This window comes from Girardinichthys multiradiatus, chromosome 10 (genome assembly GCF_021462225.1).
Source record: "Girardinichthys multiradiatus isolate DD_20200921_A chromosome 10, DD_fGirMul_XY1, whole genome shotgun sequence".
Lineage (NCBI taxonomy): Eukaryota > Metazoa > Chordata > Actinopteri > Cyprinodontiformes > Goodeidae > Girardinichthys > Girardinichthys multiradiatus.
Genome location: NC_061803.1, coordinates 33,482,278 through 33,509,646, shown reverse-complemented (window position 1 = coordinate 33,509,646; position 27,369 = coordinate 33,482,278). Strand labels below are relative to the sequence as shown.

The 27,369-nt window shown below is 40.1% G+C and overlaps 2 protein-coding genes across 4 annotated transcripts; both read right to left on the bottom strand.

The window, feature by feature from the left end:
* Positions 1 to 6: 6 nt before the first annotated feature.
* LOC124875267 (gastrula zinc finger protein XlCGF57.1-like) lies at positions 7 to 12,114 on the bottom strand. Of its 2 annotated transcripts, none has more exons than XM_047377310.1 (2): positions 11,790 to 12,114; positions 7 to 2,290 (listed from the first exon to the last, which is right to left on the bottom strand). In XM_047377310.1, exons 1-2 carry the CDS (start codon positions 11,908 to 11,910, stop codon positions 837 to 839), a joined length of 1,575 nt encoding a protein of 524 aa, XP_047233266.1. In that variant the 5' UTR covers positions 11,911 to 12,114; the 3' UTR covers positions 7 to 836. The 2 variants fall into 2 exon arrangements, with proteins under 2 accessions (XP_047233266.1, XP_047233265.1); XM_047377309.1 differs by having other exon boundaries at positions 7 to 2,293; positions 11,790 to 12,112.
* Positions 12,115 to 17,680: 5,566 nt separating this feature from the next.
* On the bottom strand, positions 17,681 to 26,182 carry LOC124874742 (gastrula zinc finger protein XlCGF57.1-like). Of its 2 annotated transcripts, none has more exons than XM_047376234.1 (2): positions 25,792 to 26,182; positions 17,681 to 20,005 (listed from the first exon to the last, which is right to left on the bottom strand). In XM_047376234.1, the coding sequence occupies exons 1-2, from the start codon at positions 26,018 to 26,020 to the stop codon at positions 18,573 to 18,575; spliced, it is 1,662 nt and encodes a 553-aa protein (XP_047232190.1). In that variant the 5' UTR covers positions 26,021 to 26,182; the 3' UTR covers positions 17,681 to 18,572. The 2 variants fall into 2 exon arrangements, with proteins under 2 accessions (XP_047232190.1, XP_047232189.1); XM_047376233.1 differs by having other exon boundaries at positions 17,681 to 20,008; positions 25,792 to 26,180.
* Positions 26,183 to 27,369: the final 1,187 nt, after the last annotated feature.

The following is a 27,369-nucleotide window of genomic DNA, read 5'->3' as shown; positions in this document are numbered from 1 at the left end:
TTTAAATGTTTTGTGTATATATGTTTTATTTTATATTGTGATTATTAATAAGTGTATAGTATTTTTTCATGAAGGCAAGTGTAAAAACAATATATCTTCATGTCCTTTGCACAGACTGGCTTCCACTGTGACTGATAAAGTAACTAAGCACATGGATTTACATACTTTTTAAACATCTCTACCAGATTTGCCAATAAGGAGCGCAGCCTAATGTCTAGTTGAAGGCAATAAGTTGATAAAAAATACATATTACAAAAAGTGGTATTTAGTGTTTTAAGAAATCCTTTATTGTGATGCAACACAAACTGTTACATGAGCCAAAGCAGTAATTAGTCAGCAGATTTCAAGGCTTAGAGCTGGAGTCTCTCCAAACTAAAGCTGACACTTGAAAATGAAATTCTCCCAAAATATATACAGAATATATATATATATATCACATATTCCCCCCAACTAGTTAGAATTAGAGGAACAACAAATTCATACCAACCCATATATTGTTTGTAGTTACTGTAGTTATGCAGAAAGATACGCAACATCACTCCCCCCCCCACCCCCATACTACTATACTTACTAAACGTAATCTTCAAACCTATCAACCTCATTCTTCACTACTTAAGAATCTACTCAATTGCTTTTCAGTTAACTTTCCATAATTCTTTTGGATCTATTGGTTTTCATATGATGTATTCTGCCTAATTTCTGCCTAGAGGTCAGACTACATGAGACTAGAAACAAGTAAAGACTGTCAGGAGAGCCCAATTAAAGAAAAAGATCAATTTGTAAACATACAGCTACCTAGCTTACTAGACTTGTCATTGCATTCTCTCAAACACCCGTTACCCTAAGTGCAATGTCATGTGTCGGTCTAAACTTCCCTGTTGGGTGAATTCCTGCCCACAGACCGCACAGCCAAACGGTTTTTCTCCTGTATGGACTATAATGTGTGAATCCAGATGAGTTTTCCTGGTGAATCTTTTACCACAGAAGTCACAGCTGTAAGGCTTCTCGCCTGTGTGGACCGCCATGTGCGTCTCAAGGTATGTTTTACGGTTAAACCGTTTTCCACAAACTTCGCAGCCAAAAGGCCTTTCCTCAGTGTGGGACGTCATGTGAGTCCTAAGGTGTGTTTTTCGTTTGTAACTTTTACCACAGATCTCACAGCTGTGCGGTTTCTCTCCAGTGTGGACAGACTCATGTGCTTTTAGACTTTTCTTACAAGTGAACTTTTTACCACAAAGATCACAGTCAAACAGCCGCTCTCCTGTGTGGATTATCATGTGTGTTTTCAGGTTATGCTGAAACCTGGACCTTTTCCCACAAATATCACAAACATAAGGCTTCTCCCCTGTGTGTATTCTCATGTGCGTCTTCAGGTTGTGTTGATGCTTGAATCTTTTACCACAAACATCGCAGCAAAATGGCATCTCCCCTGTGTGGACTCTCATGTGTTTCTTCACGTCATGCTGGTGCTTAAACCTTTTACCACATACTTCGCACCCAAACGGCTGCTCTCCAGTGTGCACTCTGATGTGAGATGTAAGGCTGAAATGATCTCTGAAAGTTTTGCCACATATCTCACAGCTGAAGTTTTTCTTGCCTGTGTGGACTTTGGTCTGTGTATCTGCATTTTGCTTCACTTCAGAACATTTCTGAACAACTGAACAGTCAGAAGAACTTTTTTCCGTGTTACGTCTCATGTGTCTCTTGAGAGACTGCTCATCCAGAAACTGTTTTCCACACTCGGAGCAGCTGAAGGCCTTTTTGGCAGCATTACAGCCTGCATCACTGTTCATGCCTGACTCTGCCAACTGGCTTCCAATCCATCGATTTTCAGTCACTGCCATTGGTTGCTGCCAGTTACTATACCGATGATGACCATCTTCTTCACTGGCTTCAGTTTCAGAGGAGTCTCCAGCCCTTCTGTGTTTACTTAGTTTGATATTGTTTGGGTCTGACTTCCAGATAAGTTCAAGTCTTCCCCAGTCCTCTCCATCCATTTCTGTTTTTATCCATTTAAACGAGCTGCTAGTTGGAGGTTCTGCTTCTCTGGTGTCAGTTTGACTCTGATGAAGATGTGAGGACTCAGGTACCTCTTCATCATCTTCACTCTTTACAACAACATTGATTGGGAATTTAGCGTATTCAGTTTCATCTCCTCCGAGCAGCTTGTCTCCTTCCTGACTTATCCGAAGTTCCTCCTCTTCCTCCTTTATGTAGAAAGGCTTTGGGTCCTGCTGGCCCAGATTTAGACTCCAAGAAACCTCGTCTTTCATCCCCCAAAGATGCAGATCTTCTAAAATTGACACAAAAAACACAAACACAAACACAAATCATCATTATGACTTTTCATATATTAAATAGTAGAATAGTAGAAACTGAGGGTATTTGTGCTAAAATTTCAACATTCCAGCCTGGTTACACTCTCCATAAAACAACATACTTCAGCAATGGAGAGGAGCCATGTCATGTCTTCATGCAGTTTCTGGATTACTGTCATAATGGAGGCTAAATTGGGCATAAGTTGCCATTTCATCAACAATGACAGAGTTCCTAACCTGTAGTTTAACTGCTATACTACATGAGATCATTTCATCATGGACTGATAGTGCTGTGGATAAGTTTGGAATTTCTTCAGGTTAAATTCATGCAATAGCATGTGAAAGGGACGCAAATGTCAAGCTGTTAGAAAAGAAGCATGGGATATCCTCATAGTGCTGGGCTGACCACACTACAGCTAATGGTACAGTGTCATGAAAAGATATGACAACAGGAACTATGCTAAGAAATGTTCAAAAAAGCAGCATCAAGCCCTGATCAAAGGTATTCAAGAATAAATGAGAACCAAGTCATTGACGTCCATCAGCCTGGAAAGGTTATAAAGCCATTTCTATGGCTTTGGGATTCCAGAGAGCCACAATGAGAGAAATTATCCACAAATGGAATAAATACAGAATAGTGGTTAAATTTTCCTAGGAGAGGCCAATCTACCAAAATAACTCCAAGAGAGCGTCGACAACTAACCCATAACGACATCCAAAGCACTGCAATCCACGTTCATAGTTAAGGTCAGAGTTTATGATTCAACTATTACAAAGAGACTGGACAAAATGGCATCTATGATAAAGTTCCAAGGCCAAACCACTGCTAAAAAAACACCTTTGGGCGAAAATATTCTGTGGACTTGTGAGAAGAGTGAATCATCTTTTTTCAAAACTGCTTTTGCTGCTGCTTTTACATTCTTTGATTATGTTTTGAGAAATGTCCATCTCATCTATCAGAAAGAAACTTCTTGGTCAAATTAATAGTTTTAAATCTAAATCTGCCAGGGGATGAATAATTTTGGGCTTATGATGGAAATTCTTATTGTTAAGTGTTCCAAAGTGTATGACCTTTAGATTACCTCTCACCTCAGAACATCTGTGTTGGAAGCTGTAAAGCCATTATCAGACATTTAATGGTTAAAACCCATCCTTTAGGGTGATGTCTCAGGAAGAGCAGATGGTCATTTAAATCATTTAAAAAGAGCCTTCTGTATTTACTTATCTCTGTCTGGTATTAAAAACTGCTTGAAGATCTGAAACATTCAAGTGTAACTAAAAAGCAAAAACAAAAAGGTATCTGTCAGGGGGTGAATCCCCAAACAACCAAAGCAATGGGAACTGGTGGAAGCTCAGTGGAACATCTCAAGAAGGGGGAGATTACCAGCTAAAAAAAGAAGACAAAAAAGCCAAACAAATGGAGCAACTTTAACACAAACTAGCTTAAGATGTTGGCGCAAGGTGGAAACATTCATATTAACCAATCAGATGACTGCTAGAGCAGATGTGGCCTGTCATGGTGTGTGTCTGACCTAGAGGTTACGCAGTTCAAAGCATTCCTTGACCTCAAAGCTGAACAGGGGGATCTCCAGCAAGCTCTAAAACTATTTCAGTATGCTACAGTTCCTGGGGAAGAGGGCTTCATATGTGACCCTCTTCTCTCTACCTCCACTCATTAAAAGGATTGATGAATTCCCCAGAAATGTCTGCCATTTATAACACCCATGTTTGGCAGCTCCGCTCCACTCAGCCCGCTTTGCGAGCGTTTCCATTATTGTTATTTCCATACTGGTACCTACTTTTTTAGTCCCTGTTCCTGAGCAGGTACGACCAGGGCGGAATAGGGACTAGATGTGATGTGAACTGCTGTTCACTGATCGGCCATTGGACCAGGAGAAATAAGTAGGTTTTCACGGAAGTAGTGCAGGGTATAGTTAATAAAAGTACAATAATTTTAAGGACCATAGTGGCCGGAGCGGGTTAAACCAAAATATAATTTTACTATTTAAAATTTTAAATCATGCCTGAAGGCTGAAAGAAAAGAAAAAGAACACATCAGCTGTCTGAAATACATGCAGGTAGGGGGCGCTGTATTTAATAACATCCTAAATCACCCGATCACACATAAAATCAGCTGTTCAGACTCGCAAATATTTCTCCCAAATACACTGTTTGGGGGAAATAGGTCCACGGTCCATGTCCTTGTTATTGCCATGGCTGAGAAAAAAACTTCCTTATAAAGCCCACAATTGCAACTTCTTCAGGCAAACTTTGAAACTTCACCAGTCCAGATAGCAGCGTCTCTCTTCTCTGCTTCTCCTGCCACTCCCTTCCTCACATCAGAACCCCTGAGCCTTATTTTATACGTTTTGGCTGGGCTGTGGTCCACATAATTATCCCAGTGGATTCATGTTTTATACATGAAAAAACATATATAAGACATTCTTGCAAATACAATAATACCAACATTATTTCTGTTTTGTTTATTTACACTCACCGGCCACTTTATTAGGTTCACCTTGCTAGTACCAGGTTGGACTCCCTTTTGCCTTCAGAACTGCCTTAATCCTTTGTGGCATAGATTCAACAAGGTACTGGAAACATTCCTCAGAGAGTTTGGTCCATATTGACATGATAGCATCACACAGATGCTGCAGATTTGTCAGCTGCACATCCATGATGCGAATGTCCCGTTCCACCACATCCTAAAGGTGCTCTATTGGATTGAGATCTGGTGACTCTGGAGGCTATTTGAGTCCAGTGAACTCATTGTCATGTTCAAGAAACCAGTCTGAGATGATTTGTGCTTTATGACATGGCGCGTTATCCTGCTGGAAGTATCCATCAGAAGATGGGTACACTGTGGTCATAAAGGGATGGACATGGTCAGCAACAATACTCAGGTAGGCTGTGGCATTGGCACGATGCTCAGTTGGTACTAAAGGGCCCGAAGTGTGTCAAGAAAATATCCCCCACACCATTACACCACCACCACCAGCCTGAACCGTTGATACAAGGCAGGATGGATCCATGCTCTCATGTTGTTGACACCAAATTCTGACCCTACCATCCGAATGTCACAGCAGAAATCGAGACTCATCAGACCAGGCAACGTTTTTCCAATCTTTTAATATCCAATTTTGGTGAGCCTGTGTGAATTGTAGCCTCAGTTTCCTGTTGTTAGTTCACAGAAGTGGCACCCGGTGTGGTCTTCTGCCGCTGTAGCCCATCAGCCTCAAGGTTCGACATGTTGTGCATTCAGAGATGCTCTTCTGCATGCCTTGGTTGTAACGAGTGGCTATTTGAGTTACTGTTGCCTTTCTATCAGCTTGAACCAGTCTGGCCATCCTCTTCTGACCTCTGGCATCAACAAGGCATTTGCGCCCACAGAACTGCCGCTCACTGGATATTTTCTCTTTTTCGGACCATTCTCTGTAAACCCTAGAGATGGTAGTGTGTGAAAATCCCAGTAGATCAGAATTTTCTGAAATACTCAGACCAGCCCGTCTGGCAACAACAACCATACCACGTTCAAAGTCACTTAAATCACCTTTCTTCCCCGTTCTGATGCTCAGTTTGAACTGCAGCAGATCATCTTGACCATGTCTACATGCCTAAATGCATTGAGTGGCTGCCATGTCATTGGCTGATTAGAAATTTGCATCACCAAGCAATTGGACAGGTGTACCTAATAAACTGGCCGGTGAGTGTTAATTTTTATTTATTTATCATTTTATGTTTTATCGTTTCATGCAGATTACTTTAATGTTACAATGTCAAACAGTGTTCATAGCGCCACAGCAGACTACACTGACGGCTGGAGTCGGGGCTTCAGCCATCCTAGCTCCAGCCGTTAGTGGGCCCATGGAAACACAACAAGTACTGTACTGAGTAGAAAAAGAAGGGCCGTGCTGCCTAACTAGAGTCAGTGGAAAAGGGGCAATAGTCCAAAACTCGAGATGTGACCAAAGCCCAGGTACTTGAACTGCATATCAAGAATCCTTAATACGGAACCTACCCTTTAAATTTAATGGTTTTGGTCTGCACTTATTTTTTTTAGATTTCTTTTTAGTCTTACTCCATCCAAATATATTACAAGAGAAACTGGTGTGGGTTAGTTTTAAATAATTTTGCAACCTAGTGCACTCGGTGTCCTATAATACATCATTAAGTCAATATCGTGATGTGACATTTTTATCATGAGAACATTTATGCTGAATCAGCATGAATGTTGTAACATTGCCACACTCTTCTCACTATAAAAACTTGGTCTAGGTTTCCAGATTAGCGATAAAGAGCACGAAAGCACTGCCTCTAAACCAACCAATGCCGTGAGAAAATGAATGGAAGGTCAGAGTGTGAACAGTGTGTATCCCACCTCACTTCATTTTTTAAGGCTGTTTAAATAACCACACACTTACCAGAGCACATTTTGTTCCACAATATAGTCTGAAACAATGGTGGGAACTCATTTTTCGTTTAGTGAATTAGCATTTTTGCTAACTTTGGGAACCGTTAGGAGACTGTTTATCTTCCGCTATGCTAGGTTTTGCCAACATTAAGTCGGCTTAGAAAATTCACAAGTTTGTTCCTTTCTGTTGTAGACATATTTTAAAGAGTCCATCAGCCACGACATTGGCTTACAACATGTTCACATGGCGTCATTGTGCGACACAGCAGCAGCTAGCTGAAAGCAATATTGAATTGCAGTTACGGTGTGTTCAGTTATTCTTCAAGTTGTGGAACGTGACAGTGACAGTCGTTAGCAGTTAGTGTTAGCTTCCACCAATTCTTCTATCTCTTTAGATGTTGCCATTTTTTCCTTATCATTGTGATAGGTCCTCCAGCGCCACCTGTTCTACATGAACAGATATATATCCAGTCAAATAAACCTGGCTCTATTAACCAAGGTCATAACCAGCTATCATAGCATCAGAGTTCAGTGTTTATAGAAAGCTGCCTATAGTGACTTACAAAAGTATTCACCCCACTTGGCATTTTGTTATGTGAATGGATTGAGTGCTTGGACCATTTCTTTTACAGAACATGCCTTCAACTTTGAAGATGTATAATTTTTTATTGTGAGGCAAACAACAAACAGATTCTTAATTGGACTGAGGTCTGGACTTTGACTGGGCCATTCCAAAATATTGAAATGTTTCCCCTTGAGCCACTCGAGTGTTGCTTAAGCAGTACGCTTCAGGTCATTGTCCTGCTGGAAGGTGAACCTCCGTCCCAGTCTCAAATCACAGGCAGACTGACAAGTTTTGTTCAACAATATCCCTGTATTTAGCACCATCCATTTTTTTCCCTCACCTATGTTGGGTTTGCGCCAGACATAGAGTTGCCCTTGGTGACCAAGTTCAATTTCAGTCTGATATGACCACAGCACCACACGCTTTTTGGTTTTCTTATTTTTAAGACTAAGTAATGGGTTTTTTCTGGTAACTCTTCCATAAAGGCCAGCTCTATGGAGTCTATGGCTCATTGTGGTCCAATGGACATATGCTCCAGTCTCTGGTGTGGAAATCTACATCTCTTACATGGTTACCTCTGGTCTATGTGCTGCATCTCTGATTAATGCCCTCTTTGCCCGGTCTGTGAGTTTTGGTGGGCCACCCTCTCTTGGCATGTTTGTTGTGGTACCATGTGCTGTCCATTTGAAGATTATGGATTTGATGGTGCTCCAGGGGAACATAAAAACATTTTTCCTGACTTGTTTGAAAAGCTCGATGGTCTTCATGGTGTGATGACTCCTGCTTAGAGGTGTTGCAGCCTCTGGGGCTTTTCAGAAAATTTGTGTTTGTACTGACAGATTGCACATAGATGGACTTAATTTCACTAATTATTAGAATTTTGAAAGTAATTGGTTGCAGCAGATCTTTCTAGGGGTTGGATACATTTGCAAATGCCAATTTTCTGTTTTTTTCTTTTTCATACATACTTCACCAGCTTAGACTATTTTGTGCAGGTCTATCACAAAAATAAGATTACAAAAGTTTAAATTATATGTTGGAATTTAACAAAATAGGTAAAAAGCCAAGGCAGGTGAATATTTTTGCAAGGCACTGTATGTTGAATCTGCTGTACAGGGTCCAGCATATGGGTTCATGTTGACAGTCCCACAGTACAACACTGAAGTCTGATTTCAGTGATTTGGACGATCTGATGGACACTGTTATTTTTACCTTATTTGTTTTGGGTTTTTTTTAAATAAAGAAGACGAGTTTTAAAGATCGAGATCCCGGATACAAGCGGCTGAAATGAGCTTCCTCCGTAGGGTGGCCGGGCACTCCCTTAGAGATAGGGTGAGGAGTTTGACCATCCGGGTGGGGCTCGGAGTAGAGCCGCTGCCCCTCCACATCGAGAAGAACCAGTTGAGGTGGCTCGGGCATCTATACCGGATGCCTCCTGGACGCCTTCCTTGGGAGTTGTTCCAGGCACGTCCCACCAGGAGGAGGCCCAGTGGATGGCCCAGGACACGCTGGAGGGACTATGTCTCTCGGCTGGCCTGGGAATGCTTTGGGCTCCCCCCGGAGGAGGTGTCTGGGGAGAGGGACGTCTGGGTGTCTCTGCTGAGTCTGCTGCCCCCGTGACCCGGTCCCGGATAAGCGGAAGACGACAACGACGAGTTTTATAGATTCGTTGGAATTGCTTTACTGGTTAAAAAAATAATTCATCTGGTTTTTATTTTGCTTATGATACAGCTTCAATATACCTGTTGTCAAAACCTTGTTTAAAATCCTGTTGCTGTTTTTTCATACATTTAGAGAATCAAACTGTAATAATTTTACAATCTGCTTCAATTCAACTTTGATAAAAAAATTTTTTATCTGAAACCAGGTCAACTTAAAAGGTATTAATCATTCTGCTGATTTTAACAATCAGCCACAATCTGTGGGTGAGAGCATAAAACCATCCACAGTTTTTAGAAATGACATCTTGAAGGGATTCTGCCTGGATACAGCTCGACTGTTCTTCGGTGCCTTAAAGGAAACCAGAAAAAATTTCTAGATCGCACAAACACGTGTTGATCATATACTGTATGCCGTATTTTGGTTTTGGCAATCATCTTTTTGAAGTCATATGTTTCTGACTCTTAAAGTGTTTTATTAGTGGCAATGTTCATAGATTCTGCATCATTAAACCTGGGCATCCAGAACAGCAGTTCTAAAGGTTTTGGACAGGAGTGAAACTGGGATCTCTTAAAACTCATTTAAGTTATTACTACCAAAACCAAGCGTTGAGTTTCTGAAAAACTATCACTATTAATTAGTTGATATTTTTAATATTGAAAAAGACAAGCTGGCTGAATGCTGGTTTCTATGCATTTCATACAACCCCTAGCAAAAATGATGAAATCACCGGTCTCGGAGGATGTTCATTCAGTTGATAAATTTTGTTGAAAGAAACCAGATCACAGACATGACACAAAAGTAGTCATTCTCAGTGGCAGCTTTCTGTCTTTAAGAAACACTAAAAGAAATCAAGAAAAAACATGCGGAAGTCAGTAACAGTCACTGTTTAGCTCAAACTGACGGAAATAATTATGGAATCACTCTGGATATTTTCATTCCCACCAGCATCAGATTAGATGTCTGCAGTTAAAAAGATGTGATCACACCTTGGAGAGCTGTTGCAGCAAGTGGACTGACATGAATCATGGGACCAACATGAGAGATGTCAATCTCCAACAAAGGAGAGGATTATCAAACTTCTAAAACAAGGTAAATCATCACAAGATGTTGCAAAAGATGTTGGTTGTTCCCAGTGGGCTATGTCAAAAATCTGGACCAAGTACAAACAACATGGGAAGGTTGTTAAAGGTAAGCATACTGGTAGACATCAAAACATCAAGACAGAAAACTTAAAGAAATATGTCTTGAAAACAGAAAATGCACAACAAAACAAACAAAGAACAAATGGGAGGAAACTGGAGTCAACGTTTGTGACTGAACTGTTAGAAACCCCCTAAAGACAGATTAAAGGGAATGAAGGGATTTACATACAGAAATGCTAAATGTAAGCCATCATTAACACCTAAACAGAAGAAAACAAGGTTACTGTGGATAAATGGATGAAAGTCATATTCAGTGATGAATCGCGAATCTGCATTGGGCAATGTAATGATGCTGGAACTTTTGTTTGGTGCTGTTCCAATAAGATTTATGCAGACGACTGTCTGAAGAATACATGCAAATTTCCACAGTCATTGATGATTTGGGGCTGCATGTTAGGTAAAGGCACTGGGGAGATGGCTGTCATTACATCTTCAATGAAAGCACAAATTTACGTTGACATTTTGAACACTTTTCTTATCCCTTTAATTGAAAGGATGTTTGGGGATGATGAAAGATGATAATGCATCTTCCATAGAGCAAAAACGGACTGTGAAAACATTTGTTGAAGAAAGACATATAAGGTCAATGTCATGGCCTGCAAATAGTCCAGATCTCAATCCACCAGGGGTTGTACAAGCAGCAACTGTCTGTGCCAAAGAGGCACAAATTTGCACACCTGGTTATCCGGACAGCACAAATGCACATCCGCTCAGAATAGGATTTTGGTCCCAGCATGTTTAAATATTTCAAATGTTTTTATAAAGTCAGAAAAGTGCGCCAATAACAGTGGAGGAAGTGTCTTGTCTTACTGAGCTGCAGTGATTTATTTACAATATGTTTTGATAAAGAGAAGGAACCATTATCTATTATCACCTGTTTAAGTTGTTCTAAAATACTTCTGGAACAAGATGAACGAACAAAGATGAATAGAAAGAAACACTAACAACATAAAAATATTTACATGTACAGAAGGTAACTAAAACCAAGAAATAAATAAATAAAAATAATAAAGGACTGTTAAACCACATGTGATCTGAAAATTTGTGAACAGAGCTGAAAAGGTGTGTGTGTGTGTGAGAAAGGCACTCTAAAAACCTGACATATGGAAAGTTTGGTCTTTAAAAACACATTTCAGATCTAATCAGATAGACAAGGGTGAAGGTTATAAAGTGTTTTTATTTTATGTTATGTCTTCTTCGGGAGTACTTGAATATTTGGTGCATATTTTTGTGAACGCTCGTGTAGTTTTGCATTCTCACCTTACATGTGCTTTTGTCAATATAAGCAAGCTGGTGACTCTAGAACACTAACAACACAGATCATGCCTGGGACCTTTTCAACCTTCTACGTGTAATTGACGCCTTAAATAAAGGAATTTAATTTAATAACGTTAATCCATTTCTCCTATTAGTTTCAGCTATAATTCACAACTCTGAATCGTGACAAAATATCTGAGATCCTCACAGATAGGATGAATACTTGTAAACAGATTGGGGTGTGATAAGATTTGGGATATAAAAAAAAAGAACTCGGTTGTAGACGCATAAACATTGATTGTGCTTTACCTGCTCAAACCTAGGAGAAGAGAGCTACAGCTAGCTAACAGCGTTAAATCAGAGCTTCTTCTTACCAGCTGTTTGGGGTTTATCCACATCCTGCGGCTGATGGACACCGAGCTGTTTCTTCTGCACTTTGTCTTCTAAAGGCACATTTTCTGATCTGTTCTGATGAACATATTCCATTTCCTTCATTGTGTTTTTTGTTCTAACTGACGCTGAGCTCGTCGAACTGGGCCTCCACTGAACATAGAACCGAATCGATACCTACAAAAGCTGCTTACATTTCAGGCAGTTGAGGTACTTAGTTTAAATGTATGGGCCTAATACGCAGGCCAACGTGCCCCTAGACCCTTTAAATAATTTTTAAAGACATATTTTTTAACTGTTCATTTGTTTTAAACAGGCACCTGCACAGACGCCTTTATTGTCCGTCACTATAATAACCATATTCTTCACGGTTTCCTCAGAGTGCGATTTTCATTTTTTATATTTTACATTTATATATTTACGTGTAAATTATATGCTGAGAGTCAATGGGTTTTGACACAAAAAGCCCGAGGCTCAACTTTGTCATCCCACTGCAGTGACACGTCAACGTGTCCGCCATATTGGGAGGGGAAACAGCACCCTGTACACAAGTCAAATGCATCACAGAGCGGAGTTTTAACAGGAATAAAAGATGTTCGCATTCATATTTTTTTTTGAATAAACTGCTTTCGAAGTGAGAAAAATTTTTTGTAACTGAATATTAAACAAAAAATACAGACATATTCAGGTCTTTAGTGTTGGCATTATACATTTTAGTATTTTTAAGTGTTTTATGTCAAAACCAAAAGTATCATCTAAAGAGTTTAAAATAAACTTTATAACACTGCTAAGCTCGTGTATTTATTTTAAAAATTCCCATTTTTTTACACAAGAAATTACAGAAACTAACATCACAGGGCCCAAAAACATGCTGACACATGAAATTAGTTGATTATTGGTATAGTCCTATGAGGTTCCCCTGGAACTCACATTTGGTAACATTACAGCCAAACCCTTTAATGTACTTGATTGGGATTTTATGTTAAAGACCGACACAAAGTAGTACATAACTGTGAAGTGCAAAGGAAAATAATAATAAAAAAAACAACACATGGATTATCTTTGACTAACTAAATTGTGAGAGAGCAGTGCATTTGTATATGTATTCTCGATTCCCTCAAATCGGATCAGCATTGGTTTAAAAAGACTTGACAGATATTATGGAAATGTCAAATCCGCCAAAACATCAGGAAGAGAATTGTAGACCTTCACAAGTCTGGTACTTGTGCACAGTTTCCAGATTTCTGAAGGTGCCATGTTAATCTGTTCTGATAATTTAGGCAAGTGTAAACACCATGGGAATGTCCAGCCATCATACTGTCCTGGATTTTAAAATATTTCTGTGTGAAATATGAGAATCAAGCCCAGGACAAAAGCAAAAGACATTGTGAAGATGCTGACTGAAACTGGTAAGATGCTGTCATTTTTCACAATTAAATTAGTCCTTTACTGACATGGGCTGAAAGGGCATCCAGAAAGCAAGAAGCCATTACTCTAAAAGCAACATCAAAAACCAGATTACAGTCCACTCAGCAAATTCAGGGAAAAAATACTTCCTTTTTAGACGCATGCCATGTGGTCTGATGGAACCATAATGGAAGTATTTGGTCATAATGACCATCATTACATTAAGAAAAAAAAGAGAAGCTTTTTAGAGAGCACCATTCCAACTACGAAGTACGGGGGAGGCAACATCATGTTGTGTGGGTATTTTGTTGCAGGAGATACTGGTGCACTTCACAAAAACAACTGCATCATGAGGAAAGAACATTATGTGGAAACACTGAAGCTTTCAGGAAGCAAGTACATTATGTGGTAATATTAAAGCAACATCTCAAGAGCCAGAAAATTACAGCTCGGGCACAAATGGCTCTTCCAAATAGACAGTGACCCTAATAACACAATATTAGTCACAAAGTGGCTCAAGGACAACGAAGTCAGTGCTTTGGAGTGGCCACCACAAAGTCCTGATCTTAGCCCCATAAAAAATCCAAGATTTAAAAAGGTCTGTGAACATAGGAGCCTACCAACCTGACCTAGTTACATCAGTTCTGCCAGGAAAAGTGGAGCAACATTCAGGAACACTGTTGTGAGAAGCTAATGAAATAATAATCACAGTTATTTTGACCCTAGTCTTTAATTCAAATAGATTTTTTTAGTACTAACTGACCTAAAGCAGGCAAAGTTTAGTCTGATTTAATATCAGACTATGTAGAAAATGGGTTATATGTTCTCTGTGTATATATATATTTGATATTTTCAGAATTTGCACACAAAGTAAAAAATTTTTTAAACTGGTCTAATTGACTTATCTCCCTGATAAACTTTTTTTTCTGAGAACATTGTGTAGTTGCCTGTCTACAATGACTTACAGGTCCTTCTCAAAATATTAGCATATTGTGATAAAGTTCATTATTTTCCATAATATCATGATGAAAATTTAACATTCATATATTTTAGATTCATTGCACACTAACTGAAATATTTCAGGTCTTTTATTGTCTTAATACGGATGATTTTGGCATACAGCTCATGAAAACCCAAAATTCCTATCTCACAAAATTAGCATATCATTAAAAGGGTCTCTAAACGAGCTATGAACCTAATCATCTGAATCAACGAGTTAACTCTAAACACCTGCAAAAGATTCCTGAGGCCTTTAAAACTCCCAGCCTGGTTCATCACTCAAAACCCCAATCATGGGTAAGACTGCCGACCTGACTGCTGTCCAGAAGGCCACTATTGACACCCTCATGCAAGAGGGTAAGACACAGAAAGAAATTTCTGAACGAATAGGCTGTTCCCAGAGTGCTGTATCAAGGCACCTCAGTGGGAAGTCTGTGGGAAGGAAAAGGTGTGGCAGAAAACGCTGCACAACGAGAAGAGGTGACCGGACCCTGAGGAAGATTGTGGAGAAGGGCCGATTCCAGACCTTGGGGGACCTGCGGAAGCAGTGGACTGAGTCTGGAGTAGAAACATCCAGAGCCACCGTGCACAGGCGTGTGCAGGAAATGGGCTACAGGTGCCGCATTCCCCAGGTCAAGCCACTTTTGAACCAGAAACAGCGGCAGAAGCGCCTGACCTGGGCTACAGAGAAGCAGCACTGGACTGTTGCTCAGTGGTCCACAGTACTTTTTTCAGATGAAAGCAAATTCTGCATGTCATTCGGAAATCAAGGTACCAGAGTCTGGAGGAAGACTGGGGAGAAGGAAATGCCAAAATGCCAGAAGTCCAGTGTCAAGTACCCACAGTCAGTGATGGTCTGGGGTGCCGTGTCAGCTGCTGGTGTTGGTCCACTGTGTTTTATCAAGGGCAGGGTCAATGCAGCTAGCTATCAGGAGATTTTGGAGCACTTCATGCTTCCATCTGCTGAAAAGCTTTATGGAGATGAAGATTTCATTTTTCAGCACGACCTGGCACCTGCTCACAGTGCCAAAACCACTGGTAAATGGTTTACTGACCATGGTATCACTGTGCTTAATTGGCCTGCCAACTCTCCTGACCTGAACCCCATAGAGAATCTGTGGGATATTGTGAAGAGAACGTTGAGAGACTCAAGACCCAACACTCTGGATGAGCTAAAGGCCGCTATCGAAGCATCCTGGGCCTCCATAAGACCTCAGCAGTGCCACAGGCTGATTGCCTCCATGCCACGCCGCATTGAAGCAGTCATTTCTGCAAAAGGATTCCCGACCAAGTATTGAGTGCATAACTGTACATGATTATTTGAAGGTTGACGTTTTTTGTATTAAAAACACTTTTCTTTTATTGGTCGGATGAAATATGCTAATTTTGTGAGATATGAATTTTGGGTTTTCATGAGCTGTATGCCACAATCATCCGTATTAAGACAATAAAAGACCTGAAATATTTCAGTTAGTGTGCAATGAATCTAAAATATATGAATGTTACATTTTCATCATGACATTATGGAAAATAATGAACTTTATCACAATATGCTAATATTTTGAGAAGGACCTGTATTGTCATCTCTTTTATATTTTACAACTTTATCACTTTAGAGTTGAGATGTGGTGTTCCATCTTGCTGGAAAATTCACAGATCATCACCAACCTGTTCCAGGATTGTTGGAAATAGTTGGTCTTGGAAGACCACTCTTTATCCATGGCAGGTGTTCTTATGCACAATTGGAGCGACGTCCGCTCCACTGGAGAAGCAGCTCCACACAGTTTGGATCTGGACTCTTTGCTTTTGGCACCATACAGAAATCATAATATCTCTCCCAGATGTCTCAATCAGATGGATTTGTTTGAAGAAATAACTTAGCAGCAGCCATTTTCCAGCCATCCTTGTAGTCCCTGCAGAATTTCGGTCTTTGCTTTATGGTTCTCTTGGACAGAAGTGAATCTTTGTTGCCTCTCTTTTCAAAGTCTTCCTAACTACTTGATTAATCCCAAAGGGAAAATAAATAACACCCACCTATCGCCAATGTTCAGCAAGCTCTGCACTGGTGGCATCAAGACTGTATGGCCCCCTCCGGAGGGGAAGACACTCCTGGGACTTACTGGACCTTCTTAGATGTACTGAATCCTTCTCTCCAGCAGAACCTGAAGCTGAGTACAGGAAGGTAGTGGACCACTTTGTGGCATGGTGTGGAAACAATCATCTCATTTTGAACGAGACTAAAACAAAGGAGATGATTGTAGATTTTAAGAGAAACAGGAATAATTCAAAAACTATTTATATCCTGGGAGAAGTGGAGGTGGTGGAGGAGTATAAATACCTCGGTGTTCACCTGGACAACAGACTAGAGTGGAGATGCAACTGTGAAGCCATCTACAAGAAGGGACAGAGCAGACTGTACTTCTTGAGGAAGCTTAGGTCCTTTGGTGTTTGCAGCAAGATGCTGCATATCTTCTATAAGTCTGTTGTGGAAAGTGTGATCTCTTCTACCATCATCTGCTGGGGAAGCAGCATCAGAACCAGGGACTTAAAAAAACTCAACAAGCTGATAAAGAAGGCTGGCTCTGTTCTGGGGACTCCTCTGGAACCTCTGGAGATCATTGTGGAAAGAGGGATTTTTCATAAAATGAAGAACATTATGGAGAACCCTGATCATCCTCTTCATGAGACTGTCCTACAACATTTAATTTCCCTTTGGGATTAATAAAGTATTTTTGAATTGCACCTCTCAGCTTGAACATCTTGATGATCCAGTAGATTGTTCTATCAGCTACAACAGAGGCCGTTTTGATGCAAAACATATTTATAATTTGGAGGTAACCCTCGCTAACACAAGACTATGATCTCAGAGTGCCATCAATCTGATTTCTAGGTTGATTGTGTCATTTAGGCTACCTCACATCTTCACCAATTCTGATAAAACTTTACTGAAATGATGTTGACTGATCACTGTGTAAAAAACATGTTTTTTTACAAATAAAGTATAATTAATCTGCATCTAGGGCTGTGCACTGCATGTCGATATCGCAATATCAGTGTGCTCAATATTAATATCGCAAAGGACTGTTTGGCGTACAATAATTGTTGACTAATATATTCCAAGTGTTATGAACTTGCATGCTACAGGCCAAGGTTATGCTTAGCCAGATGGACAGAAACTCATGGCAGAAGATGCTCACAGCACACAAATTACATTTCCAAAATGCAGAGATATGAGAGGAAAGAAGAAAACTATCACATATCGCAACTGATCTAGTCATCGCAATATTTATCAATGTTATTGCCATCGTAAAGATTTTCTAATATAGTGCAGCCCTACTCTGCACAATAATGTGAAAACAATGTGACCGGTTAGCTCAAAATCTGAGGCTGCAACCTCTGAAATCTACATTTTTTCACTGCTAAAACTTTTGAATGTACAATGGTTAGAAGCAAAATTACACCAACAATAAACTTTTAAAGAAAAGCAAAGTTTATTTAAATCAAATACAACTTATTTATATGTGTTGACATCCATATTCGGACATTTTTTCATAAACACCCTTGGTCATAGTCTGCTTCTCTGCTTTGTAATTAAAGGTAAGTGAAAATATTAACTTGCGGACACAAATACATACAAGCGACTGTTAGGCTCAGTCATTTTTACAACAGTATAATCCTTGGTCCTTATCTGGTGAACTAAACTAGTGTTTAAACTTATTAGTCAGGAACTGAAGTCCACCAAGAAACAAAAAACAATGTCTTCACACTCCAGCTCACTCTCAGTCTTGGTCTTTAAATGCTAAATTCATGCTTCTTTAACCATGATTATTGGTTATTATTATTTTGGTTTTAATTTCAGATTTGATTTGTCAAGTAGGTTGCTGGTGGTCATTTTACAAAGTATTGCTTCATTGGCAAGATTTAGGAGCTATCAGACCCAAATACCTCAAAGTGTTCCCTTCATATCGATAACTGATGATTTTTACACTGACTCATTATGCATGTCATGCTTCTGAAGATGAGCTATGGCATAAGAAAACACTGCAGGAATATCCGGCCTTTTGTGAAAACCCACATATTCACCTGCTACAGGAGCAATATTAACAATAGGAATATGTTACTTAGTGTTTCTGAACAGTACCAACCAAGGGAAAAAAGTAGAGAAAAAAACTCATTGCTCATAGTTGCTGCACCCTCCTGCACTGTTACGAGTTATAACACTCATACTTGTAGTAAATAAAGTCAAAATCCAAACAAAGACATACAATAAGACGAGCCACCTCAGTTATGGAGGTGCAGGTAGCCTTAAATTTTACCTCCAAGTATTTCCTTCACATTAAATCCTCTGACTAAATGTGCTTTTATCCTAAGTGCAATGTCATGTGTCTGTTTAAACTTCCCTGCTGGGAGAATTCCTGCCCACAGACGGCGCAGCCGAACGGTTTTTCTCCTGTGTGAACTGTAATGTGGGAATCTAGATGCGTTTTCCGGGTGAATCTTTTACCGCAGAAGTCACAGCTGTAAGGCTTCTCACCGGTGTGGACCGCCATGTGCGTCCCGAGATGCGTTTTACGGTTAAACCTTTTACCGCAGACATCACAGCCAAAAGGCTTTTCTTCATTGTGGACGGTCATGTGAGTCCTAAGGTGTGTTTTGCGTTTGTAACTTTTACCACAGATCTCGCAGGCAAAAGGTTTTTCGCCTGTGTGAACCGTCATGTGCGCCCTAAGACTCGTCTTACGGTTGAACTTTTTGCCACATAGATCACAACCGAAGGGCCGTTCCCCTCTGTGGACAATCATGTGGGTCTTCAGGTTATTCTGGTGTCTTGCTCTTTTGCCACAGATATCGCACACAAAAGGCTTCTCCCCTGTGTGGATTCTCATGTGCGTCTTCAGATTGTGCTGATGCTTAAATCTTTTACCGCAAACATCACAGCTAAACGGCATCTCTCCGGTGTGGATTCTCATGTGTATCTTCAGATTGTGCTCGTGCTTAAAGCACTTGGCACAAATTGCACAGCCAAAGGGCTTTTCCTCAGAGTGGACTCTCATGTGAGATTTTAGGCTGAAATGATCTCTGAATGTTTTGCCACACATATCGCAGCTGAAGTTTTTCTTGCCTGTGTGGACTTTGGTCTTTGAATCTGCATTTTGTTTCACTTCAGAACATTTCTGATTAACTGAACAGCTGGAGGAGCTTTTTTCTGTGTTGCGTCTCATGTGTCTCTTCAGAGACTGCCTGTATAGAAACTGTTTACCACACTCGGAGCAGCTGAAGGGCTTTTTGACAGTGCTGCATCCATTATCACTGCCCATTCCTGACTCTGCTGCTCTTCGTCCCTTACAGCCAGAGTCTGCCTCTGACAAAGGTTCCTGCCAATCGTCATCTTCACTGAATTCAGTCTCAGAGGAGTCTAAAACCTCTGCACCAGTCTTTGGCCTTGAAGCACCTGGTTTCTTGACCAGTTCCAGTCGTCCCCAGTCCTCTCCGTCAGTTTCTGTTTTGATCCATTTAAATGAGCTGCTCGTTGGACGCTCGACCTCTTTGGGGTCAGTTTGGCTCTGACGAAGCTCTGAAGTCTGAGGTTCCTCTTCCTCATCTTCAGTCTTCACTATAACAGTTAATGGAAGCTGGCTGTATTCATTTTCATCCAGCCCGTAAAGATACTCTCCCCCCTGACTGATCCAGAGTTCCTCCTCTTCCTCTTTTATTTGGAGGGGATCTGGGTTCTGCTGATCCAGACTGGGGCTCCAGGGAACCTTTTCTTTCATCGCCCCCAATGGCTGAACATCTGCTGTAAACACAGAAACACAAATGGACAACTTTAACTTCAAATAAACTTGCAGTAACTTGAATCAAAACTGCAACAGTGTGGCTACATTGTTCAGAAAATACTAGATGATAGAAGGTTTTACCCCAGGGAAGCTAGTGGTCACAAGACCATAACTGCAAATTTTAAAAGGAGATATTTAAAGCTTTTATAACTCAAATACACAGCGGGCCAAAATGAAAAACTTGGTCAAAGTCAGGCCAGCCTTCATATTAACTGGAAAAATGTCAATAACTGAGGACGTTTTATCTTCCCTCAAGGTATAAACGATAAACCTCTTCACATGGAAACAAAGTTCTGCTTAAACATTGACTCATGCAGAGCATTCTTTGGTATGTAGGTCTGCCATCCATGCTGTAGAAGACATTTTGAATCATCTTTCAGGCCAAATATAGCTACACTGTGAGCCAAATATTTAAAGCTTAAAATGCTATGTCAGAAGACTGTTGGTCCCTGATTGGCTAGGGGTGGTGTCACTGGTTGTGTCCCTAAAGTGACTCTCTTGACGGCTGCTTATGGGTACCAGCGAAAACTAAAGCAATGTCGTGAGAAGCTTAGAATGCTGGAAAGCAATTATCGGACCATCAAGGACCACAACGGCCAGAGTGGTTTGAAGCAAAAAAATTGGAAGTGGTCGACTAAATAGGCGCCATCTACGGGCACCAACAGGCGAGCAATGGAAGGGGGCATTGATTCAACTCGGCCACTGCAGAACTGGATTCTATGATGGATCATGGTGAGTGTTTTGTGACTTTAAGCATCTTTTATATAACTCATCCCATTGTTGGTGAGCTTACTTTGAACAAACAATGATATTCTGATAGTAACGCTGTTGTCTCCTGCATGAAGACAATAAGATAGCATCAATACTAACCCTGTGCTCTGCTCAGATTTCTCACTCACTACTCTTCCAACTCTCTGGACCCTCTAAGCTTCCCTGCTTTGCCAAGGCACCATCCATGTTTCAACACAGCCAATGTGCAGCACAACACAGCAACGTGCCTCCTCCCAAACTTTTTATTAAAAGGGACATAAAATGTATATATATGAGTTATTTGCTCACTGTCTATCTATCATAAATAGTTGGTATTTTGCTGCTGTAAGTAATAAAAAACAATTCCCGATGTGCTTTATCTAAACGTACACTGGTACTACCCAAGCATTTTTCATTGACATTTATGTGCATTGATGGCTCATTTTCATAAAAGGTGACCTGAATAATTGAATTTTTTACTAGATGAAGTCTTCACACAAATGACTATTCTCGGATGTCTCGGTTCAGATAGCACTTCTATTTCAGGGAATTCTGTGCCATACAAGCATCTGTATTTCTTGATACTGGGTTAGTGTTTAATATGGAATTTGTTTAACAAACTACTTCATGGTTCATAATTCTCTTGACCAAATCATACTAAACCACAAGTGATTTATTCAACTGTTGGATTATTCTTAGTTTTTTTTCTTTTAGGATTCCATTTCTCAGAGTATTTGTAATATAGACAAAGCAGAAGTAGAGACATTTTTAAAAGACACAAAAGCTTATTGTCAAAAATCATATTGAGATACGATAAGTGTGTGGGCTCATGGCTGGGAAGGCAACAATAATGCTTATAGAAATCATCATGTTAACCCTACTTTTAGGCCTAACGCTATAATCTGACCTTTGTGTCCAGAAACAGCAAGACTGTAGTTGGTTAGTCCGGTGGTCGGTTCAGAGACGGTAAACTGGTTTGTTTGGGTGCTGACTTTCACAGTAATCACTTTTCAACATAGCTAGTAGATTGAGGTGATTTTTTCCAACATCTTCCATCTAGAAGCCAACACATACTTCACGAGATTAACAGCTGCTTCTTCCAAGTACGGCAGATGACGATGATTAGAGCAAAGCTGTTGGCTTGTTATTAGGTTTGCCTGGCTCTGTTTCTTTGCACAGCTCAACAACAGATTAACTTCCACTAACTGAACAGCATGCCTCCTACACTTTAGAGTTCATACAAACACTAGTACAGTTCCTGCTTTTTATTTTTCCTATAAGCTGTCTTTGCATAGTGAGGAAAATAATGATACAAGCTGCCTCACTGTTAAGTTTAAAAAGCTTAAACTATTTAATTCTAGTTAAACGTGAGGAAAGGAAATTTGTGCTTGGTTATTTTTCCCTTTGTCAATAAAATACTTCTTGGCAGTAAATCACACATTGTTGATCCCTTTAAATAGTGACACATTTGTCAGGAAAAGGAATCTGTGGGTTGTGAATCAGAATTTAGGGTTTGGTCGCATGAAAATCTTGCCAAATCCTCTGTGCCAATGCCAAACAGCCTATTGTGTGTGGACAGAGTTTGGTCCCAGACTGTGGAAGCATGGGACTGCAACTAGTTGCAGAATCACATCTTGATGTGTTCCTGCATTGAATCTGCTAGATGGTGAGGCTTGTTTTTCCAGTAAGGGGGATTGCACCCACACCATCACACTGCATCCACCAAATGCTGTTTAGCATTGGCAGAACTGATATGGCAAGTTTTTCACAGGTGCAACCCACATGTTCACCTCTGGTGCTCCACCCACAAATGCGTTTTCCTTCCAAAGGTGGCACCATTTAATCAGGAATAAACAGGTTTCCCAAAGGTATGAGATATTCATATAAATCAACCAAACACAAATGTACAGGGGTTGGACAATGAAACTGAAACACCTGTCATTTTAGTGTGGGAGGTTTCATGGCTAAATTGGACCAGCCTGGTAGCCAGTCTTCATTGATGGGTGCTAACCCGGATTGTATCCAAGAAACATAAAACCACGGCTGGCCAAATCACGGCAGAATTAAATGTGCAACTCAACTCTCCCGTTTCCACCAGAACTGTCCGTCGGGAGCTCCACAGGGTCAATATACACGGCCGGGCTGCTATAGCCAAACCTTTGGTCACTCATGCCAATGCCAAACGTTGGTTTCAATGGTGCAAGGAGCGCAAATCTTGGGCTGTGGACAATGTGAAACATGTATTGTTCTCTGATGAGTCCACCTTTACTGTTTTCCCCACATCCAGGAGAGTTACGGTGTGGAGAAGCCCCAAAGAAGCGTACCACCCAGACTGTTACATGCCCAGAGTGAAGCATGGGGGTGGATCAGTGATGGTCTGGGCTGCCATATCATGGCATTCCCTTGGCCCAATACTTGTGCTAGATGGGCGCGTCACTGCCAAGGACTACCGAACCATTCTTCAGGACCATGTGCATCCAATGGTTCAAACATTGTATCCTGAAGGCAGTGCCGTGTATCAGGATGACAATGCACCAATACACACAGCAACACTGGTGAAAGATTGGTTTGATGAACATGAAAGTGAAGTTGAACATCTCCCATGGCCTGCACAGTCACCAGATCTAAATATTATTGAGCCACTTTGGGGTGTTTTGAAGGAGCGAGTCAGGAAACGTTTTCCTCCACCAGTATCACGTAGTGACCTGGTCACTATCCTGCAAGAAGAATGGCTTAAAATCCCTCTGACCACTGTGCAGGACTTGTATATGTCATTCCCAAGACGAATTGATGCTGTATTGGCCACAAAAGGAGGCCCTACACCATACTAATAAATTATTGTGGTCTAAAACCAGGTGTTTCAGTTTCATTGTCCAACCCCTGTATTTACTTATTGTAAGTTAATATTACACAGGGGGCTAAAAGGGGCTGTGCCCAAACGAATGTCTACAAACCTTGACTGGAGGCTTTGTTGGGAAGAAGAATGAGCCAAAACATTGAGAACCTGCTGCTGAGGGTTTTACGGTTTTAATGATTTTTCTGTTTATGGTCAGATATGCTATTAAGCCGAACCTTGATTTTTTTAGTAGAGATTTGGGCTTATACTTGCTAAATACTTGCAGCACATTCTGTTTTACATAAACCAGGTTTTTATTTGCCTCATCTTTGATCTTTTGTAATATTAAGAGTCCTTTTTATCCCTGTAATATGTGAATAATTTCTAATGGCCAGGATTATTTATTCCATATCACATATTTAACTTCCAACCATAAAACCTCTTGTGAATTCCTAAAGTATATTTTGAAGATCATAAAGTGGAAAAAAAAACAGACAAAAACTGCAATAAAACATAAAACACAAAACATTAAATGCATGTGTGCCAGTGCAAATAGGCCTCCTTTAAATTCTGCTGTTTAACTTACTGGGATGTAAAAGACAGTTTAGATCGAACCCCACAGGCTTTCATACCAGTAATAGCTCTGGTTTTCTGACTTTCTCAGTCTCTCACATTGTTGAGGAGGAATTTGGGCTAACTCTCCTTTTTACCACTGCTTGTATATTAAGGTTTGCAGACATTGGTTTCTGCACAGCTCACTTTGGTCCCACCACAGCATTTCAATCAGTCTGAGGTCTGGACTTTGAGTGGGCTATTGCGCCACACTCAAACTTTTCATTTTCAGCCATTCTGTTGGAGTTTTTCCTTGACCCAGTTTCAGGTGAGCTTCAGCTGTGGAACAGATGGATTCACATCTTGACTTCTCAACCACTGTGCTGCAGATTTTCAGCTGTGTTCGGTATCACTGTCCTCTTGGACAACACAATTTAGGGCCAAGCTTCAGCAAACAATTAGGAACTAATGATAGAAACCTATAAACCTTCCCAGATTGCAGGGCAGTAACAACAGCTTTTCTACCAAGATAAAACAAACCCAATAATGCTTTTATGGTTTTGCCAATACTTGCATATTATTAATAAGGGAGTCATGCAGCTGCTTTCTGCACGAAAAATTTTTATTTCCATTTTGTAGGTTTCAGTTTTGAGAATTTCCAACGATGACCATAACCATTTTCCTTACTCCTGTTGAAAACATAGCCGGGGCGTAACGTTGAATTTTCAGTCCCACAATCTGTATTTTCGTTACCTAAAATTCTGTAGATTTTTTTTTAAAAGAACCAAATAGTCTTTTACTTAAAGCTTTCAAGTATTTATACACCAACAAAACAAAGCTTTGATTTGTGAGTGTGTGTAATTTTTAAATGCAAGGTTTGGTTTCCATCAAAAATTTGAAATAATTGATGTCTTGACTTCAGGACAAACTATACCTAGAACAGAAATGGAAATTACGGTGCAATATTGCTTCTTGAACAATAAAGCCTATTTATTTCACTCTGAATTGTGCCAATTAAGTGTTTTATGATTCTGGTTTCCAACAGGTTTTAATGTAAGCAGAGACGTAAATCACCCCAGAATTTCAGCTTGTAAAACCCTGTAGCGGATTTAATTTATAACCCCCACATTTGATTTCAGATGATTCAAGTAAAATCATTTGCTTTGACCTTCTGAAAATGTTCCTAACAACCCTCCTAACACTTAGTGATGATCAGATAATCAATGTTTGATTAGCAGCACCTGATTAGCATTCAGTCAGGGTAGATTTTCATTTCTGCATCTTAGTTTGAGTTTCAAATTAAATGATGCTATGTTAGATGTTATGTGCTGTCAATTTTAAATGTATTATAATTTACACCTTGTCAAACATTTAGAACGTCCTGATTAAAAATGTAAAAACCTTAGTAATCCGGCCCAGGAAAAATAGGAGTTTAGGTTAAAATCCCTTAGTAAGCCGCTGTGAATGTTTATTGCTCCATTTGTTCATTTCAGTCAACACAGGCAGAACCGAGAGGTTTTAATGAATCTTTTCGGGGCTCCACAGCCTCAGAGCTACAGCAAGCTAACAGCAGAACCTCCTGATTAAATCAGAGCTTCTTCTTACCAGCTGTTTGGGGTCTGCCAACATCCTGCGGCTGACGGACACCGAACTGTTTCATCTGCACTTCGTCCTCCAAAGGCAGACTTGCAGTGTTCTGGTGGACATAATTCACTTCCTTCATGGTGTCCGCTCTTTGCAAAACAAACCGGAGGCTCGTTTCACACGAACCAGGCCGAACACTAACATTTCTGCCAGCCTGGATCCACGGAGCTGTTACAGGAGCTGGAAACATTCTCCGACGGGGCCTCAGACTCTTTCTTTGTGTTGGCGTTTTCTGTCCCCTTTGTTTGAACAGGCATCTGCACAGCCACCTTCATTCTCTGTCACCATAGTAACTAAAGAGCTTGTTTTTCCATGAACAGTAGACGACCTGGGTTAGCGTAAAAACGACACGATAGCTCGCCCTCCATATTGTGAGTGGCATGTTTCTCTGCTTGGTTACCAATACAGCTCAGTTTGAAAAATTGGTTTTCCAAATAAAAGGAGCACTAAACTCAATGTCAAGTAAATGTTGACAAATAGATGTCATACACAATAATTTGTGATAATTTTTGCACGAATAAGGTTGATCATTGAGACATATTGAATAGCATTTTTCAATCAAAATAAAAATACAATGTACTTCAAACACACTTACTTTTGGCTATTTTGCTAATTTGAGGTGTGGATGAAAGCTTTTAAAAAACTATTTTATGATATTTCTAATAATATTAAAATTATTACAACAAAGAATGAGCCATTGCCACATGCAATAAGTGAAGGGTTGATTAAGGAGTTTGAAAGTATCCAAAGCATCCAAACATCTTATCTAAGGGGTTAATTTGGGAAAGCTACCATATGTAGTTCAGTGTGTGAACATTGTTGAGGACATGAAGGTCTTGACCAGACATGCTAAATGTTACATGAGATACAAAACCATTTAATGACCGGTAGACCATCTGTTGCTCATCTGCAAGAGACATGTGGACATCATGCTCAACTGGGAATTTATCATCACAAATGATTTTACTGCAGCATTCATTCATATTTTTTAAGTGCATGCCTCTTTCACTGATTGAAGCAACATTGAATGACTGAATCCTGTGTTTAAAAGCCTCAACATTTCCTGGAATATAACTTAAAGTCTGCAGGTTGTTCAGACTGTTGTGGAGATTAAATATAAATTAGAGAAAGAAAGATTTAAATTAGACAATGGAAACACTGGAACAACTAGAAAGGCTTATTCCTGCTGGGTTGGGATGTAAAGATGGACCACCATGAAATTATGTCTGAATACACAATTGTTCAAAAATCCTATTCTGCATTTAAGTTAGAAGTAGATATTCAGTTTTAAATTGGGAAATTACGTTAATCAGATTAACTGAAAGACAACTAGTCAAAGATGAGCAATTAGAGCGAAAATTCACATAAATAAAAATAGTTATCTAAAGCAAACGTGCTCCGATATATGGCTCAATCTAAACAGAAATAAATACAATCATAACAGGGCATTACAAACCAGCCCAATAATACATTTCCTGTCGCTTTCTGTCCCTGCACAGAACTGATCCAGAGAAAAACTTTATTTAAAGCAAGCTTAAA

Excerpts from the sequence above, each read along its gene's own strand:
- LOC124875267 (XM_047377309.1), bottom strand. The coding sequence starts at position 11,910 with ATGAAGGAAATGGAATATGTTCATCAGAACAGATCAGAAAATGTGCCT. Across the intron at positions 2,294-11,789 it reads GGATAAACCCCAAACAGCTG|AAGATCTGCATCTTTGGGGG; the intron begins GTAAGAAGAAGC and ends TGTCAATTTTAG.
- LOC124874742 (XM_047376233.1), bottom strand. The coding sequence starts at position 26,020 with ATGTTTCCAGCTCCTGTAACAGCTCCGTGGATCCAGGCTGGCAGAAAT. Across the intron at positions 20,009-25,791 it reads TGGCAGACCCCAAACAGCTG|CAGATGTTCAGCCATTGGGG; the intron begins GTAAGAAGAAGC and ends CTGTGTTTACAG.